The sequence below is a fragment of the Dendrobates tinctorius genome, unplaced genomic scaffold, assembly GCF_039654945.1.
Source record: "Dendrobates tinctorius isolate UK_male_01 unplaced genomic scaffold, ASM3965494v1 ptg000040l, whole genome shotgun sequence".
In the NCBI taxonomy this organism is placed as follows: Eukaryota; Metazoa; Chordata; class Amphibia; order Anura; family Dendrobatidae; genus Dendrobates; species Dendrobates tinctorius.
Window position 1 is genome coordinate 3,543,897 of NW_027361708.1, and position 20,783 is coordinate 3,564,679.

General features: G+C 46.8%; 1 protein-coding gene across 2 annotated transcripts in view; it reads left to right on the forward strand.

Moving 5' to 3' along the window:
- Positions 1 to 20,783, forward strand: part of LOC141088646 (pulmonary surfactant-associated protein D-like) — a 263,348-nt gene that overhangs the window by 218,008 nt on the left and 24,557 nt on the right. For both annotated transcript variants that reach the window (XM_073574789.1, XM_073574788.1), the window contains exon 4: positions 1,069 to 1,152. In XM_073574789.1, coding sequence (XP_073430890.1) covers positions 1,069 to 1,152 — 84 coding nt within the window. The remainder of the gene's footprint in view (positions 1 to 1,068; positions 1,153 to 20,783) is intronic.

Genomic DNA, 20,783 nt, shown 5'->3' on the forward strand with positions numbered 1-20,783 from the left:
TGAGATTCCTGAGGTCCAATCGTCATCCTCATTCTCAGGTGGCAGATTTCTACCTCCTGTTACCACCAGAGGGAGCCTGGAAGGAGAACTCACTACTGGACCAGAAAATGAACTCACAACAGCTCCCCGTATCCTCAAGAGGTTTCTTGCTGACCTCCGGGGGGGCGGCTTAGGGGGGTACTGTTACACTTCTCCGCTCCCACGCCGCAGTCAGCCTCCGCTCCCACGCCGCAGCCTCTCTCCACCCAATGGCCGCGGCGGTCACCTGAGACGGGCACGCGACCGATGCCTTCCCTGCATGCTATGCGCATTCGCCATAGGCCGCGGCCGCGCCTCCTTCCTGCTTCTTATGCTCCGGCTGTGCCCTGACCCGGAAGCACCTTTGGACCAATGGCTGACCAGACGGGGCCATATCAGGCCGCTTCCCCCTGAGTGAGGCGCCTGATCGTTGTGTTTCCTAGCACTCTGACCTCGCTTCTTCGTGTGCTCTCTGCTTCTGCAGTTCCGTTCTCGGCTGCTCCCGGCAGCAGCCTCTCAGTTCCTCTATCTGTGTTCCTTGTTCTCATCTCCAGTCCTGTCTCCAGTGTTCCTGTCATCCTACTCCAGTCCTGCCTCCAGTACTCCTGCTGTCCTGCTCCAGTCCAGCTTCCAGTGTTCCTGCTGTCCTACTCCAGTCCTGCCTTCAGGGTCCTTGCCGTCCTACTCCGGTCCATCCTGAGCTGCCCCTCTCGGTACTGGCTACCGTGGTACTCGAACCCCTGGACCTGCTCCTAATGGTCCCTGTATAGGGGTCGGTTCTGTCTGGCAGCTCGCCCGGGGCCCCTCGGTGTCAGGTCCAGAGGATCCACTTCCGGAGGTTCCTAGCTCCAGACCACCCACGCTAACAGGTTTTGGGAAGGGTGCCTACAAACTACTTTGTTGGGGTCAACAACATATTTAGATACAGGATGAGGGCAGTACATTGAACCTCTCTGGATGAAGTGAAACCTACTGATCAGCTTTCTGTCATACAAAATGCAAATCATGCAAAGTTATGTCACATTGTTCTTACAATCTTTTTTTTTTTAGGATATGAAGCTTTAAAACTTCAAATGTCAGCTTTGAATGGAAGACTTAACTCTCTTCAACTAAAATTGGAACAACAGAAAAAAGGTACACATACCTGGAAAAGTTCTCAATACCATTATTTGGCTACTTTTTGTTCAGTGTGTTCACTTTTTGCATGTTTGTCACACTTGATGGCTAGTGTGTTTTTATGATTGTCATTCTTTGAAGTCTATAGGGGAATGTTACAAAGGGGTTTCTCAACACCCTACAACCCATCTCTTCCTGCAAACATCATTTTCAGCTCCATTGGATGTGTGGACAGTAACATACTGTATGTAAATGTTGGAGCACAGTTGAATTCTAAGTCAGTTGTCAGGAACTTCTGACTTGAGAGGTTGGAAAATTAATCTTATGAATATTGCGGAATCCCAGTGGATTGTATGTGTTTTTGCCGCGAAAACAAATAAAATAAGCAACCCATTGCATTCAATGGCATTCCGCACATGTTGTGCTAATGCTGCGTAATTGCATCGCAGAAAAATACACAGCATGCTCATTCTTTTTGCGGAATCGTCAGAATTCTGCACACATAGATATGCATTGTTCCACTTACTTACCGCTATGCCCACCATGCGCAAAGTAAGCGAAAAATTTGCGGATGGTACCCAGGGTCTGGAGGAGAGGAGATTCTCCTCCAGGCTCTGGGTACCATATCCCTGTTAAAAAAAAGAATTAAAATAAAAAATTCTGATATTCTCACCTTCTGGCGTCCCCCGCAGCGTCCCCAGGCCTCAGCAATGCTCCCGGCAAGTCCCGTTCCCAGCGATGCCTTGCGACAATGACCTTTAATGACGTAGCGGTCTCGCATGATGCTATGTCATTTGGGGTCATTGTCGCAAGGCATCGCTGGGAACGGGACTTGCCAGGAGCATCGCTGAGGCCTGGGGACGCTGCGGAGGATGCCGTAAGGTGAGAATATCTCGATTTTTTAATTTTTTTTATTATTTTTATCATTATATCTTTTTACTACTGATGCTGCATAGGCAGACTCAATAGTAAAGAAGTTGGTCACACTTGTCAAACACTATGTTTGACAAGTGTGACCAACCTGTCAATCAGTTTTCCAAGCAATGCTACAGTTCGCTGAACAGTTCACCGAACAGTTTGTTGAACGCATCCAAACCTCATTGAATTCAATTTATTCTAAAAATCTTTTTTTAAGTGCTCTTTTAAAAACATGAGTTTCTGCTCTGAATGAGCCCTCCTCAGGTGTATGAAGTGATGTGACATATGGGGAGTTTTATATACAACCCCATCAGATGTGGGTGTGGTTAAAATCCTGAAAACTCTTGTTTTTCCAGTATTGTTAAAAACAGGCTATGGACATTATATACACTCACTGGCCACTTTATTAGGTACACCATGCTAGTAACGGGTTGGACCCCCTTTTGCCTTCAGAACTGCCTCAATTCTTCGTGGCAGAGATTCAACAAGGTGCTGGAAGCATTCCTCAGAGATTTTGGACCATATTGACATGATGGCATCACACAGTTGGCGCAGATTTGTCGGCTGCACATCCCTGATGCGAATCTCCCGTTCCACCACATCCCAAAGATGCTCTATTGGATTGAGATCTGGTGACTGAGGAGGCCATTTGAGTACAGTGAACTCATTGTCATGTTCAAGAAACCAATCTGAGATGATTCGAGCTTTATGACATGGCGCATTATCCTGCTGAAAGTAGCCATCAGATGCCTGTTCTTAGCTGAGAGGAATGGTACCCAGTGTGGTCTTCTGCTGCTGTAGCCCATCTGCCTCAAAGTTCGACGCACTGTGCGTTCAGAGATGCTCTTCTGCCTACCTTGGTTGTAACGGGTGGCAATTTGAGTCACTGTTGCCTTTCTATCAGCTCGAACCAGTATGCCCATTCTCCTCTGACCTCTGGCATCAACAAGGCATTTCCGGCCACAGAACTGCCGCTCACTGGATTTTTTTTCTTTTTCGGACCATTCTCTGTAAACCCTAGAGATGGTTGTGCGTGAAAATCCCAGTAGATCAGCAGTTTCTGAAATACTCAGACCAGCCCTTCTGGCACCAACAATCATGCCACGTTCAAAGGCACTCAAATCACCTTTCTTCCCCATACTGATGCTCGGTTTGAACTGCAGGAGATTGTCTTGACCATGTCTACATGCCTAAATGCACTGAGTTGCCGCCATGTGATTGGCTGATTAGAAATTAAGTCTTAACACACAGTTGGACAGGTGTACCTAATAAAGTGGCCAGTGAGTGTGTATATATATATACAGTCATGGCCAAAAGTATTGACACCCCTGCAATTCTGTCAGATAATATTCAGTTTCTTCCTGAAAATGATTGCAAACACAAATTCTTTGGTATTATTATCTTCATTTAATTTGTCTTAAATGAAAAAACGCAAAAGAGAATGAAGCAAAAAGCAAAACACTGATCATTTCACACGAAACTCCAAAAATGGGCCGGACAAAAGTATTGGCACCCTCAGCCTAATACTTGGTTGCACAACCTTTAGCCAAAATAACTGCGACCAACCGCTTCCGGTAACCATCAATGAGTTTCTTACAATGCTCTGCTGGAATTTTAGACCATTCTTCTTTGGCAAACTACTCCAGGTCCCTGATATTTGAAGGGTGCCTTCTCCAAACTGCCATTTTTAGATCTCTCCACAGGTGTTCTATGGGATTCAGGTCTGGACTCATTGCTGGCCACCTTAGAAGTCTCCAGTGCTTTCTCTCAAACCATTTTCTAGAGCTTTTTGAAGTGTGTTTTGGGTTATTGTCCTGCTGGAAGACCCATGACCTCTGAGGTAGACCCAGCTTTCTCACACTGGGCCCTACATTATGCTGCAAAATTTGTTGGTAGTCTTCAGACTTCATAATGAAATGCACACGGTCAAGCAGTCCAGTGCCAGAGGCAGCAAAGCAACCCCAAAACATCAGGGAACCTCCGCCATGTTTCACTGTAGGGACCGTGTTCTTTTCTTTGAATGCCTCTTTTTTTCTCCTGTAAACTCTATGTTGATGCCTTTGCCCAAAAAGGTCTACTTTTGTGTCATCTGACCAGAGAACATTCTTCCAAAACGTTTTAGGCTTTTTCAGGTAAGGTTTGGCAAACTCCAGCCTGGCTTTTTTATGTCTCGGGGTAAGAAGTGGGGTCTTCCTGGGTCTCCTACCATACAGTCCCTTTTCATTCAGACGCCGACGGATAGTACGGGTAGACATTGTTGTACCCTCGGACTGCAGGGCAGCTTGAACTTGTTTGGATGTTAGTCGAGGTTCTTTATCCTACATCCGCACAATCTTGCGTTGAAATCTCTTGTCAATTTTTCTTTTCCGTCCACATCTAGGGAGGTTAGCCACAGTGCCATGGGCTTTAAACTTCTTGATGACACTGCCACGGTAGACACAGCAACATTCAGGTCTTTGGAGATGGACTTGTAGTCTTGAGATTGCTCATGCTTCCTCACAATTTGGTTTCTCAAGTCCTCAGACAGTTCTTTGGTCTTCTTTCTTTTCTCCATGCTCAATGTGGTACACACAAGGACACAGGACAGAGGTTGAGTCAACTTTAATCCATGTCAACTGGCTGCAAGTGTGATTTAGTTATTGCCAACACCTGTTAGGTGCCACAGGTAAGTTACAGGTGCTGTTAATTACACAAATTAGAGAAGCATCACATGATTTTTCGAACAGTGCCAATACTTTTGTCCACCCTCTTTTTTATGTTTGGTGTGGAATTTTATCCAATTTGGCTTTAGGACAATTCTTTTTGTGTTTTTTCATTTAAGACAAATTAAATGAAGATAATAATACCAAAGAATTTGTGTTTGCAATCATTTTCAGGAAGAAACTGAGTATTATCTGACAGAATTGCAGGGGTGTCAATACTTTTGGCCATGACTGTGTATATATATATATATATATATATATATATATAGTGGTGTAGTGACCACTGTGTCCACTAGGGGGCACTGTGTGGGTGTCCCAGGAGGGACGGATAGCCATGTCCAGAGTGGCAACAGGGTCCTAACTGATCGTTATGTATCCCATGGTGGGTGGCCTTGGGATGAAGGCTTGATTGTGTGATGATCAGCAGAGCTGATGTTTTGTTCCAGGGAGAACAAAACATAGGGAGAAGCCTTCAGGTGAATGGTGAGACGGGTGGAATCAATCACCTACCAACCCACCTAGGGTCAGGTGTCTACAACGTATAAAGTATATGTGTTATGATTGAGTCACCGTAGGAGGCAAAAACAGAAATGCTAGCTAAGTCCAGAAAACCAGAGAAGTTGGCAGCTATCGGATTGCAGACCCCTGAACCTATCAACACAACTAGCAGTAGCCGTGGGGGGTTCCTACAATGCCCTAGACCCCTCGATCACAGCCGGAGAATTAAATAGGCCTAAAGAAAGAAAGGGGAAGTCTAAACTGCCCCAGAGCAGACCCCAAAGCAATAGGCAGCCCCCAACATATAATGACGGTAAACAAGATGAAAACACAAACACAGACAGAAAGATAGACTGAGCAAAGACGGGGCCAGGCTAACTAGATAGGAAAGGACAGGAAGGCTGCTGTCTGCAATCCGTGAAAAACCCTATGAAAATAAGAGCCAACAGACTGACAGTGAAAAAGGCCCTGAAGACGCTAGGCTTCAAAAAAGCTATGTCAGTACTCAGGAATATTCTGAAGACAGAGCAACCGGCAAAACGAGATTCAGCTCACCCCAGCAGGGAATGGCAGAATCCAGAAAAGCAAGGAAAACAAAAACAAAACACAAATGCCAACAGGCAACACAGAAAACTTAGCTTTAGAGGAGCAGGAATCAGACAGGTGTCCTAGAAGTCCACAGAGAAATCACCCGCAGGGCAGAAGGGCGTCGGCAGCCTTATATCCAGTCCGTGACTCCACTCAGCCAGTCATCCTCATTAGGCTCAGGTGCCTGATAATCAGGCTCATTACCTTCCTTTACCAGAATAGGGAGTTCACCAGACCCCAGTGACGAAGGGGAGAATGAACTCACAACAGTACCTCCCCCTTGAGGAGGGGTCACCAAACCCTCAACCACGCCACCAGGGCGATCAGGGTGAGCCCGATGAAAGGCACGCACCAATCTTTTGGCATGAATATCAGAGGCAGAGACCCAGGAATTATCCTCCTGACCATAACCCTTCCACTTAACCAAATACTGGAGTCTCCGTCTAGCCAGACGGGAATCCAGTATTTTCTCTACCTCATATTCCATGTTACCTTCAACCAATACAGGGTCTGGAGGTGCCACCCCAGGAACAACTGGTTCAACAAACCTCTTCAACAAGGACTTATGGAACACATTATGGATTTTAAATGTGACAGGAAGAGCCAAACGAAAAGAGACCGGATTAATAATCTCCAAAATCTTGTAAGGTCCAATAAATCTAGGCTTAAACTTAGGAGAAGCCACCTTCATAGCAATATTTTTTGATGATAACCACACCATATCACCAATCTTAAACTGGGGACCAATGGTCCTATGTCGATTGGAAAACCGCTGGGCCTTTTCCTGGGAGAGAGATAACTTATCCACCACTTGGTCCCAGATCTGGTGCATTCTCTCCACCACAGTGTCAACACCTGGGCAGGCAGAAGGCTCCACCTGCCCTGAAGAAAATCGAGGATGAAACCCAAAGTTACAAAAAAAAGGTGACATCAAAGTGGCAGAACTAGCTCTATTATTTAAAGCAAATTCGGCCAAGGGCAAAAATGAAACCCAATCATCCTGATCAGCGGAAATAAAACATCTCAAATACGACTCCAAGGTCTGGTTTGTTCTCTCTGTCTGCCCATTGGTCTGAGGGTGAAAAGCAGAGGAGAAGGACAACTGAATTCCCAGCTTGGAACAGAAAGTCCTCCAAAATCTAGACACAAACTGAACTCCTCTGTCAGATACAATGTTCTCAGGAATCCCGTGTAAGCGAACCACCTGTTGCAAAAACAGGGGCACCAACTCAGAGGAAGATGGCAACTTAGGGAGTGGTACAAGATGAACCATCTTAGAAAACCTATCACAAATCACCCAAATAACAGTCATTCTTTGAGAGACCGGCATATCAGAGATGAAATCCATTGAAATATGGGTCCATGGCCTCCTGGGGACCGGCAAAGGCATCAACAACCCACTAGAGCGAGAACAAGATTTAGACCGGGAGCAAGTCCCACAGGACTGCACAAAATTCCTGACATCATGAGACAAGGTGGGCCACCAAAAAGAGCGACTCACCAGATCTCTAGTACCAAAAATACCTGGATGACCAGCCAATGCAGAGCAATGAACTTCAGACATCACTCTCTTCTTCCACTGGTCAGGAACATACAACTTTCCACTGGGACAACGCTCAGGTTTGTCCTCCTGGAACTCTTGCAGAGCAAGTCTCAAATCGGGCGAGATGGCAGAAAGAACTACCCCTTTGCCTAAGATGGAAGCAGGCTTGGTCACCACAGGAGAATCAGCAAAGAAACTCCTAGAGAGGGCGTCTGCCTTGACATTCTTAGTTCCAGGAAGAAAAGAGACCACAAAATCAAAACGTGTAAAAAACAAGGCCCACCTAGCCTGTCTAGGGTTCAAGCGTTTAGCCAACTCTAGGTAAATCAAATTCTTGTGGTCAGTGAGGACCACAACTTGATGTTTAGCTCCCTCCAACCAATGTCTCCACTCCTCAAATGCCCATTTCATGGCCAACAGTTCCCGATTCCCCACATCATAGTTACATTCAGATGTAGAGAACTTTCGGGAAAAGAAAGCACAGGGATTCATTTTAGATATTACAGGATCCTTTTGGGACAAAACAGCTCCTGCACCAATCTCAGAAGCATCCACCTCTACCTGGAATGGGAGTGAGACATCAGGTTGCCGCAAAACCGGGGCGGAGGTAAATCTTCCCTTCAGCTCCTGAAAGGAAGCAACAGCCTCCGGAGACCAATTCAACACATCAGCACCCTTCTTAGTCAGATCAGTCAATGGCTTGGCAATACTGGAAAATTTTGCTATAAATTTCCGATAAAAATTAGCAAAACCCAAAAACTTCTGGAGAGCCTTCAAAGAAGTGGGCTGAACCCAATCATAAATGGCCTGTACCTTGGCCGGGTCCATTTCAATAGTTGACGGAGACAAAATAAATCCCAAAAATGAAATCCTCTGTACTCCAAAAAGACATTTCGATCCTTTGACATACAGGGAATTCTCCCTCAAGATCCGGAACACAGTCCGAATATGTTCCACATGAGAATCCCAATCCTTGGAGAAGATCAAAATATCATCCAAATAGATAATCAAAAATTTATCGACAAAGTCTCGGAAAATATCGTTCATGAAGCACTGGAAGACAGAAGGGGCATTAGTGAGCCCAAAAGGCATCTCCAGGTACTCAAAATGTCCCTCCGGAGTATTAAACGCCGTCTTCCATTCATCCCCCTGCTTAATGCGGATAAGATTATACGCCCCCCCTGAGGTCAAGCTTGGTAAACCAGCAAGCACCTCTAACTCTAGAGAATAGATCCGAAATCAGGGGTAACGGATACTGATATTTAATAGTAATTTTATTGAGGGCACGATAATCAATACAAGGCCTTAAAGAACTATCCTTTTTGGCCACAAAAAAAAAAACTGCACCTAAGGGTGAAGAGGATGGTCTAATATGACCCTTCTCCAACGCCTCCTTAATATAGGACCGCATAGCCTTGTGCTCGGGTACAGATAAATTGAAGAGCCGACCCTTGGGAAATTTACACCCCGGGCTCAGTTCAATTGCACAGTCATAACTCCTATGAGGAGGCAAGGACGCAGACTCATTCTCACTAAATACACCATAAAAGTCCGCCAAATAGTCAGGAACATCATGCGACTGAGGAGAGGTGGAAAAAACCGGAGCCTCACTAAAGGCACACCGACAACCCCAACTCACCACAGACACAGATTTCCAATCCAAAACTGGATTATGAATTTGCAACCAGGGAAACCCCAGAACAACGGCATCATGCACACCATGCAACACCAAAAATCTGCAATTTTCTTGATGGTCTGGGGCGACACACATGACCACCTGGGTCCAAAACTGAGGTTTATTTTTAGCCAAAGGAGTAGCATCAATCCCCCTCAAAGGGATAGGCGTCTGCAGAGGTGTCATAGGAAATCCACAACGTTTAGCAAAATCCAAGTCCATTAGGTTTAGCCCTGCTCCCGAATCCACAAAAGCCTTGGCGGAAACTGTGGACAGGGAGCAGATCAGAGTAATTGCCAGAAGAAACTTAGGTTGAACACCACCAACAGAAAACGTGTGTGCAAAGCGTTTCTCTCGTTTAGGACAAACAGAAATAATATGGGAGGCATCTCCACAGAAAAAACACAGCTTATTACGCCTTCTGAACTCCTGATGTTGCGCCTTAGAAAAAACTCTATCACATTGCATAGGTTCAGACGTGTGTTCAACCTGTGGCAACACCTCTCGTGCAATCCTGCGCTCACGTAAACGCCGATCAACGTGAATGGCTAATGACATAAAATCTTCCAGACCAGAGGGAACAGGAAATCCCACCATAATATCTTTTACGGCTTCTGACAAACCCTTCCGAAAGAGAGCAGCCAAGGCATTATCATTCCAGGTAGTAAGGACCGCCCACTTTCGGAACTTTTGACAGAACAACTCTGCAGAATCTCGACCCTGGTTCAATGCCAACAGGGTCTTTTCAGCCTGATCAATAGCATTAGGTTCGTCATACAACAACCCTAAAGCTTGAAAGCATGCGTTCATATTAGTCAGAATAGGATCATCTGGTTTCAAAAAAAACGCCCAATCCTGGGGATCGCCACGCAGCAAAGAGATGACAACTTTAACCTGCTGCGCGGAGCTCCCTGACGAGTTAGGCTGTGTGCACACGCTGCGGATTAGGTGCGGATTGATCCGCGCAGATTTTGTAAAATCCGCAGGTGAAACCGCAGGTCAAAAGACCTGCGGTTTTACCTGCGGATTGCTCTGCGGTTTTGCCCTGCGGTTTTTCATCTCCTCAATGGAGGAGATGGCAAACCGCAGCGGAATCCGCAGAAAGAATTGACATGTCAATTCTTTCTGCGGATTGAAAACCGCAGATAATCCGCGCGGAAAATTCCGCACCTTCTGCATTGCGGTTTTTGATTCCCATAGGGAATCATGCTACTGTACACCGCAGCAAAAACTGCTGCGGGTCCGCAGCGGCCAAAACCGCTGCAGAACCGCAGCAAAATCCGCAGCGTGTGCACACAGCCTTAGGCTTCAAGGCAAAAAGTAATTTACAATTATTTTTGAAACTCAAAAATTTAGATCGATCCCCAAAAAATACATCAGGTGTAGGGATCTTTGGTTCAACAGCATGCGAACGAGCAAGGTAGGCGGAAATTCTGCGCACTTCCGCAGCGAGCTGCTCCACACGATCAGACAATTGCTCTATCTCCATTGAGACAAAAAAAAATTCCCCCTACGGCCTCAGAGATATAGAGGAAAGAATATACACACACTTTTTTTTTTTTTTTTTTTAAACACAATTCTTTCCTGCTATTGAGTACCCTAGGATCTGCGGTATGGAGGGTGATTCTGTTATGATTGAGTCACCGTAGGAGGCAAAAACAGAAATGCTAGCTAAGTCCAGAAAACCAGAGAAGTTGGCAGCTATCGGATTGCAGACCCCTGAACCTATCAACACAACTAGCAGTAGCCGTGGGGGGTTCCTACGATGCCCTAGACCCCTCGATCACAGCCGGAGAATTAAATAGGCCTAAAGAAAGAAAGGGGAAATCTAAACTGCCCCAGAGCAGACCCCAAAGCAATAGGCAGCCCCCAACATATAATGACGGTGAAGCAAGATGAAAACACAAACACACACAGAAAGATAGACTGAGCAAAGACGGGGCCAGGCTAACTAGATAGGAAAGGACAGGAAGGCTGCTGTCTGCAATCCGTGAAAAACCCTATGAAAATAAGAGCCAACAGACTGACAGTGAAAAAGGCCCTGAAGACGCTAGGCTTCAAAAAAGCTATGTCAGTACTCAGGAATATTCTGAAGACAGAGCAACCGGCAAAAGGAGATTCAGCTCACCCCAGCAGGGAATGGCAGAATCCAGAAAAGCAAGGAAAACAAAAACAAAACACAAATGCCAACAGGCAACGCAGAAAACTTAGCTTTAGAGGAGCAGGAATCAGACTGGTGTCCTAGAAGTCCACAGAGAAATCACCCGCAGGGCAGAAGGGCGTCGGCAGCCTTATATCGAGTCCGTGACTCCACTCAGCCAGTCATCCTCATTAGGCTCAGGTGCCTGATAATCAGGCTCATTACCTTCCTTTACCAGAATAGGGAGTTCACCAGACCACAGTGACGAAGGGGAGAATGAACTCACAACATATATGTGTGTGAATGATTGAAGGACCTGTGATGAGGTCATAGCCATGTGATCCAGTGGGCGTGGCTACGGACCATATAAGGTGGCCAGGGTAGGTCACATGAGTAAATGCTTGGACCTGGTTGGTTTGTATGGAAGGTCTCGTCTGGCTGACGTGTCTGCCTTCCTGAGTACACGTGGAGACGTGTGTCTGATAGTTCCCTGGAGGGAATGAACGTCTGCACTGAGAAGCAGCCATGAGATAACCCTGACAGGGGATATAACTGTGAGGCTAGAGAGCCTGTGTACTGGACGTAACAAAGCCTGTGTGATCACGGGGATAACAGAGCAGAGCTCTGTCATGGACGCTATGCTGATTTGATATGAAATTTCTGTTGCTGTTGATGGTTTATGCTGCATAATAAACTGAATGGACTGAGTTTTGTTGAGAAACCTGTGCCAGACCTGATTTATCGACTGCCTAGCGAGTATCCCCTACCTTAATGACAAGCACTACCTTACAATATATATACAGAGAGAGGGAGCAATATATTGTAGCATTCTAAGATAAAATGTCAAATTGATTTCTGTTCAAGTATGCACATTCAACCAGAAAAAAAAGAAAACCTCCCCAAACAGGTCATCTCCCTCTCTGTACAAATCCATCACTTCAAATGAATCCCAAAAAGTCTATTCTGTCTTTTTGCTTTTATTTTACGTTTCTTATTTTTATTTAAAAAAACACAGTACCAATTGATTTAGTTTTGTTTTATAACCCTTTCCTCAATTTGCTCCTTGTTTATTCTCAAGTTGCTTGTATTACTTTTTTTTAAAAATATGTAAAAAAAACAGCCTTTAAAAAAAATCCTTCTAAAAAATGTTTCCAAATACGTCAAACACATTTGTTATTACCGCCATTATATAGATGATCTGTTCATCATATGGAGGGGCAGTATAAAAGAGGTGGTTTCATTTGTTCACAAATTAATCCAGAATTCATGGGGACTCTCCTTCACCTTACTAGTAAAACCCACTTTAAACCAGTGGATATAAATGAAAACCTAGATTTATACAGCACACATTACCCCAAAAGGAAATGTAATATTCCCTTAGGCAGGGGTCAGACTTGCAAGAAACTCGCACGAGTTTCGCACCTCGATACCCGGCACTGCTACCGGCATTCAGGAATGGAGCGTTCAGCTGCATAGAAATACATGCAGCTGAACGCTCCAATCCGAGTGCCAGAGGCAGTGCCGGGTACTGACGTGCGAGACTCACGCAAGTTTCTTCCAAGTCTGACCCCGGCCTTAAGTCAGTTTCGATGTATAAGACGTATTTCCTCATTCTCTAGTAAAAAAAAAAAAAAGCTTATCAGAAAAATTTGTCCCTTTCACAAAGTGTTTAAAGAAGTCAGCTACCAAAACCAATACAAAAGAGCAGACAAGTAAATGGAAATATAGTTTTATCACAACCTACAACAGGGGTAACCAAACTATGTGTACTGTGTATTCTAAACAAGTATTGGTACCGCCTCAAAAAATAATTTGTTCCCCCACAACCCACGATTGTTTTCCAAAGAGGTAAAACAATTAAAAGCAATCTAGCTCCTAGTCTTGTACGAACCGCAGAGGAATTGGTTAAAAATAAAAGTAGAGAAAACAACAAGGAAAAAGACACCACTAAAACAGGTGTGCACAAATATGGAAACAAGTGATGCTCATGCTGTAAGATCTTAAAATGCAGGACTAAATAAGTTCTATTAAAAAACTATAGAACCTTGTTCACACATAAACAAAAATTATCCTTCAACTCTGATTTCATTGTGTATGTGGTCACGTGTATATGCAGACTCCAATATGTCAGTCTTACGACACAAAGAAGAGCCGCATCAATGGCACAGACACAACATTAAAAAAGGCTTTCTGAAACAAAGTCTATTAAAACATCTTACTTTTGTACATAATAAAAATGTAAGTGTCATTACAGTGACGCCTTTGGAACAAATACCCATTACAACAAGAAATAGAAAATCCACCTTTAACAGTAAGGAGTAGTGTTGAGCGATACCTTCCGATATCGGGAAATATCGGATCGGACCGATACCCAAAAAGTATCGGATATCGCCGATTCCGATACCGGAAACCAATGCAAGTCAATGGGACAGAAATATCGGAATTTAAATAAATCCTTTCTTTCCTTGTAGGTCAATTCTACATGAAGGGAAACAACTAAGAATAATGTAGAATGTATAGGGGGAGGTGCAGGAGACATTAAAGGCATAGAGGTTTAGCCCAATCAAATGGAATAGCAGGAATAAATTTTTTTTTTAAGACGTTCGGAGTTACAAAGATACTGACTATGTTAACCTTTTTATATTTTGTCAGATATGTATGTTTCACTACTTCCATGCTCTTCACCTTCTTTTTTACTTCTCCCACACTTTCTCCTTCATGATCCTCAGCAGCAGCAGCATCTTTTTCATCAACTTCTTCTTCACCTTATTCATCTTCCTCTTCTTCACCTTCTTTCTATTATTCTTTTTTTTACATTCTTCATATTCTTCTTATTCAACTATTATTCTTCTTCATATTCTACTTCTTCATCTTCTTCCTATTCTTCTTCTTCATCATATTCTTATTTGTGACAGGCATTCCTGTAGTTGTTATCTATAAAAGTTTGAAGATTACACCTTCCGTTCTGCCTGTCACAAAAGATTTACAACAGGATTTGTCCGCGTTCAGTTTGGCCTGCAGCAAGCAGGCATTTTCCAGGGGCACCACGAGGAGGAACGGACTCACCCCCATACACTGCTTAGTCTTCTTCTGCTTATAATTTAGATAATATCTTTTGCTCTGATTTTTAGTCTTATGCTTAATGTTCTTCTGCTTTTTGTTCTTCTGCTTCTTGGTCTTCTATCTCTTGTTGTTCTGTATCTTGGTGGTTGTCTTCATGTTCTTTGTCCTCTTGGTCAACTTCTTCAGGGTCATCTTTTTGGTCTTCTTCGGGGTGGTCTTCAGGGTCGTTATCTTCAGGGTCGTCGTCAGGGAGATCCAGAGTTATTACCAAAAACCATTTCAAAAAGTTTGAACATGGAAATGTAGCAGAAGGTACAAGAAGGCTGAGGAACTGCCGAGAACTAGCTGACGGTACTGGAACCCGGATGAGTAGCAGAAGGAACAAGAGCCAATGGCACTACCGAGGACCAGCTGATGGTACTGGAACCCGGTTACTAAGCAGGAAGTACCTGTGCCATAAAGCATTACCAAGGACTAGCAGACGTTGCTGGAACTTGGATACCGAGAAGGAGGCACCTAAGCCAAAGGCACTGCCGACAACCAGCTGACAGTACTGGAACCAGGATGGGTAGCAGAAGGTACCCATGTAAAACAAAATTGCAAGGCAGCGAGCCGGCCGCAGTTACCGAAACCCACAGTCCTACAGGGGGTGCTTGTCCTATTGGCACTATGGAACCAGCCTTTATTGCCAGATCCCGCAGCCCACATAGGAAGCACCTAAACTGCAGGCATCATAGAGTCGGCTAACCCGACCGCAACTTGACAGGACAACAAATTGGTGGCAAAGTGATGTTGACACAACAGGAAACAGCTGGCGTGCTGGAACCAGGCTGGGCAGGAGGGAGTACCCGTGCCAAAGACACTGCCGAGAACCAGCTGACGGTGCTGGAACCTGGATGGGTAGCAGAAGCTATAAGAGCCAATGGAACTACCGAGGACCAGCTGACGGTACTGGAACCCGGATGGGTAGCAGAAGTTACAAGAGCCAATGGAACTACCGAGGACCAGCTGACCATACTGGAACCCAGATGGGTAGCAGAAGCTACAAGAGCCAATGGAACTACCGAGGACCAGCTGACAGTACTGGAACCCAGATGGGTAGCAGAAGCTACAAGAGCCAATGGAACTACCGAGGACCAGCTGACGGGACTGGAACCCGGATGGGTAGTAGAAGCTACAAGAGCCAATGGAACTACCGAGGACCAGCTGATGGTACTGGAACCCGGTTAATAAGCAGGAGGTACCTGTGCCAGAAAGCACTACCAAGGACCAGAAGACGTTGCTGGAACTCAGATACTGTGAAGGAGGCACCTAAGCCAAAGGCACTGCTGAGAACCAGCTGATGGTACTGGAACCCGGATGGGTAGCAGAAGCTACAAGAGCCAATGGAACTACCAAGGACCAGCTGACGGTGCTGGAACCCGGAGGAGCAGTTGAAGTAACAAGAGCCAATGGCACTGCCGAGGACCAGCTGATGGTACTGGAACCTGGTTACTAAGCAGGAGGTACCTGTGCCAGAACGCACTACCAAGGACCAGCAGACCTTGCTGGAACTCGAATACCGAGAAGGAGGCACCTAAGCCAAAGACACTGCCGAGAACCAGCTTACGGTACTGGAACCCGGATGGGTAGCAGAAGGCACCCATGAAAACCAAAGTTGCAAGGCTGCAAGCCAGCCACAGTTACCAAAACCCACAGTCCTACAGGGGGTACTTGTCCTATTGGCACTACAGAACCAGCCTTTATTGCCAGATCCCGCAGCCCACATAGGAAGCACCTAAACTGCAGGCACCATAGAGTCAGCTAACCCGACCGCAACATGACAGGACAACGTATTGGTGGCAAAGTGACGTTGACACTACCCGGAAACAGTTGGCGTGCTGGAACCAGGCTGGGCAGGAGGTAGTACCCGTGCCAAAGACACTGCCGAGAACCAGCTGACGTTGCTGGAACCCGGATGGGTAGCAGAAGCTACAAGAGCCAATGGATCTACCGAGGACCAGCTGACGGTACTGGAACATGGATGGGTAGCAGAAGCTACAAGAGCCAATGGAACTACCGAGGACCAGCTGATGGTGCTGGAACCCAGATGGGTAGCAGAAGGTACCCATGAAAACCAAAGTTGCAAGGTCGCGAGCCGGCCACAGTTACCGAAACCCACAGTCCTACAGGGGGTGCTTGTCCTATTGGCACTACGGAACCAGCCTTTATTGCCAGATCCCGCAGCCCACATAGGAAGTACCTAAACTGCAGGCACCATAGAGTCGGCTAACCCGACCACCACACGACAGGACAAAGTTTTGGAGCCAAAGTGACGTTGACACTACCCGGAAACAGCTGGCGTGCTGGAACCAGGCTGGGCAGGAGGGAGTACCCGTGCCAAAGACACTGCCGGGAACCAGCTGGCGGTGCTGGAACCCAGGGTAAATACTACAGAGTGGAGACAGAGGCCTAATTGGAGCAAGTTTAAAATCTGTAGTTTTGTGAGCATATGTTGACTGTGCAGACGGCACTTCTGAGCAGCAACTGGCGGTGTTGGAGCCCAGAGTTAATACTACAAACATAGTGGAGCCAGAGGCCTAATTGGATCAAGATTAATATCTGTTGTAGACTACTACTGCAATTTCTCCTGATCTGTCCACATTCCCACTACTGGACAGAGCAGGAGAAATTGCCGGACACACAGCAGGGGATCAGCTGACGTTAATGAACCCCAGTAACACAGGAGCAAGTGTTGATTGTGCAGACGGCACTTCTGAGCAGCAACTGGAAGTGTTGGAGCCCACGGTAAATACTAGAGACAGAGTGGAGCCAGAGGCCTAATTGGAGCAAGTTTAAAATCAGTAGTAGTGTGAATGTGGACAGAGCAGGAGACATTGCTGGACACACAGCAGGGAAGCAGTTGGCGTTAATGAACCCCACTAACACAGGAGCTAGTGTTTTTCTCTGTGCAGACGGCACTTCTGAGCAGCAACTGGCAGTGTTGGAGCCCAGGGTCAATCAGGGTGTAGGCTGAGGCCTAATTGGAGCAACTTTAATATCTGATGTAGTGTGAATGTGGAGGGAGCAGGAGACATTGCCGGACACACAGCAGGGGAGCAGCTGGCGTTACTGAACCCCACTAACACAGGAACTAGTGTTTTTCTCTGTGCAGACGGCACTTCTGAGCAGCAACTAGTGGGGTTGGAGCCCAGGGTCAATCAGGGTGTAGGCTGAGGCCTAATTGGAACAAGTTTAATATCTGATGTTGTGTGAATGTGGACGGAGCAGGAGATATTGCCGTACACACAGGCGGGGAGCAGCTGACATTACTGAACCCCACTAACACAGGAGCTAGTGTTTTTCTCTGTGCAGGCAGCACTTCTGAGCAGCAACTGGCGGTGTTGGAGCATAGGGATTACAGTTCAGGTGGTAGAAACATGAGCACAACAGGAGACCTGGATACTGTTGCCAACCAATTATTTAATCTGGAAGAGGTATGGCAAATTCCGGCGAGATCCAGGCCTTGTTCATTTTCAGAAAAGTAAGCCGGTCAATGTTATCGGAGGATAGTCGCATGCGACGGTCTGTTAGTACACCACCTGCGGCACTAAAGACACGTTCCGATAATACACTAGCAGCAGGGCAAGCCAGCACCTACAATGCATACTGGCTAAGCTCTGGCCATGTATCCAGCTTAGAGACCCAAAACTTGAAGGGGGAAGAGCCGTCTGGGAGTACACTGAGAGGGCAAGACATGTAGTCTGTCACCATCTGACGGAAACGTTGCCTCCTGCTGACTGGAGCTGTCTGTGATGGTGTAGACATTTGTGGCAGGGACGCAAAACTTTGCCACATTTGGGCCATACTGGTCTTGCCTTGTGCTGAGGTGGTGCTTCTGCTCCCTCTTTGTGCACAGCTTCCTCCATTGCCTCGACGCACAGAGCTGCTTTGTAAAGCACTAGCAGCACTGCTCTCGGGCGGAATGGAGAACATGATGGAATGCACCAGTGTGTCTTGGTACTCCCGCATTTTACGCTCCCGGTTCAACGGTGTTATGAGGCTTTGTAAGTTGTCCCGGTAGCAAGAATCTAGGAGGGTGTACACCCAATAATCAGCTGTGTTGAGAATGTGGGCGATGTGGCGGTCGTTTCTCAGGCACTGCAGCATGAAATCAACCATGTGCTACAGACTCCCAACTGCCCAAGAAATGCTGTACCCTGCTTGAGGCGTCATCTCTGCCTGCTCTGCATCACCTCACCCTCGCTCTACATACTGACTACTAGAGCATTGTGTACCTCCCTCCTCTGGAGAGATGTCTTCCTCCTCCATTGACTCCTCCTCATCCTCCTCACAAAGTGTCCCCTGCCTAGGCCTTTGTGAGGAACCACGTAGCGCAGACTGTCCAGAAGCAGATGGCATTTGGGACTCCTCATCCTCCACCTCTTCCAAAACCTCCTCCCTTAGTGCTTCCAGTGTTTTTTGAAGCAGGCAGATAAGGGGGACAGTCATGCTGACTAGTGCATCATCTGCACTCGCCATCCACGTGGAATCATCGAAGGCACGCAAAACGTGGAAGATGCCCTTCATAGAGGCCCACTCAGTGATGCTGAAGTGTGAACGGCCCGCAGTGCGACTTGTTTGCGCCTGATGCAACTGGTACTCCATTACTGCTGCCTGCTGCTCACACAACCGCTCCAACATATGTAACGATGAATTCCACCTGGTGGGTAGGTCACATATGATGCGATGTTCCGGAAGGCGAAATCGGCGCTGCAGAGCTACAATGTGCGAACTTGCCATGCTGGAATGCCGCAAGTGAGCGCACTCTATGCGGACCTTGTGCAGCAGTGCATCAAGATCAGGATAGTCCCTCAAAAAACTCTGCACGACCAAGTTGAGCACATGTGCCAGACATGGGATGTGAGTGAGGTTGCCTAGGCCCAGAGCTGCCACAAGATTTCGGCCATTGTCACACACTACCAAGCCTGGCTGGAGATTCGCTGGCACAAACCACACGTCGCTCTCCTGCTTGATGGCACTCCACAACATTTACCCAATGGGCAGTGAGGGAAAGGTATCGTCCCTGTCCATGGTTACTGGTCCACGCATCGGTGGTCAGGTGGACCTTGCTACTGACGGCGTTTAGTAGTGCATGTTTAATTTTTTCCTCCACATGCTTCTGCAGGGCAGGGACGGCTTGCCTACTGAAATAAAAGCGGCTGGGCACGTTGTATTGTGGGACTGCCAATGCCATGAAGTTATGGAAGGTGTCAGTCTCCACCAGCCTGAATGAGAGCATTTCAAGGGACAGTAGTTTTGCAATGCCAGCATTCAGAGCCTGTGCTCGGGGATGGTTTGCCGAGTATGGCCGCCTTTTCTCCCATGCCTGTGCTACCAATGGCTGTACAGTGGCCTGGGAGTGTGAGGATGACAGGGAACGTGGTGCTGTGGGTGGAATTACACTGGGTCTCTGTAAACAGTGCCAGAGGTTCTTCCATGGCGATCCTGTGAGGAAGCTGAACCAGCTGTGTGTGAGCTGGAGGAAGAGGTTATAACACAAGCTGAAGAGGTGGTAAGTGGTGCTGTAGGTTGGCCTACGCCTTCAGTGTGTCTTTGTAACTCCACCACGTGCTTGGTCCACACATGTTTCCACATATTTGTGGTATTGAGGTTGCTGACACTTTTCCCACTTTTGACTTTCTGATTACACAGCTTGCATTTGACAAAGCAAATGTCATCTGCAACTGTGTCAAAAAAGGACCACGCACTGCAAGTCCTGGGAGTGCCCGTTTTGGGTTTTGGAAGAGGAATGCTCCTAATGGGTGCCGAAGTGGAGGCTACAGGCAACCAAGTCTGCCCCCTCCCTCTCCCTCCTGTTTTGGCCGTTCAGGGAATCTCTTCCTCAGAGCTGCTCCACCTTCCTGTTCCTCACTCCATGATGGGTCAAGGACCTCATCATCTACACTACCCTCTTCAAACTCCTGCTTCTCCTGGGTAGTCTCGCCATCACAGTACGCACCAGAAAGTGGCACCTGAGTCTCATCATCAGATGCGTACTGAGGTGTGCTGACCATAGGCACTGGCCCACCCGCCTCTTCACATTCAGAGAGACAAAGCAGTTGCACATCACTGTATACTCCCTCTTCTTCACATTCTAGAATGCTGCTTGGCTGGCCCCCTCTTTCCAAGCCAAGAGATTCAGAGAACAGAAGTAGAGATGACTCCTGTCCACTGCTCTCTGACTGCCTGGGCAATTTGGCAGGTGGTGAAGAGACAGATGGTTGCTCTTCAGTGCTCTGGACCTGAGAGGATGTGGAAGTAATTGAAGTCGAAGCGTTAGCTGCCATCCATCCGACAACAGCTTCAGTTTGTTCCTCCCGCAGCAGTGGGGTACGGCGAGCTCCTACAAAGCTGCGCATAAAGGACTGTTCCCTGGTAAAACTGGGGGATGCTGAGTCACTGGTGCCTGCAGCAGGCACAGAATCCCCACGTCCTCTCCCTGCTGAAACTCCACGCCAACGACCACGTGCCTTACTCCCT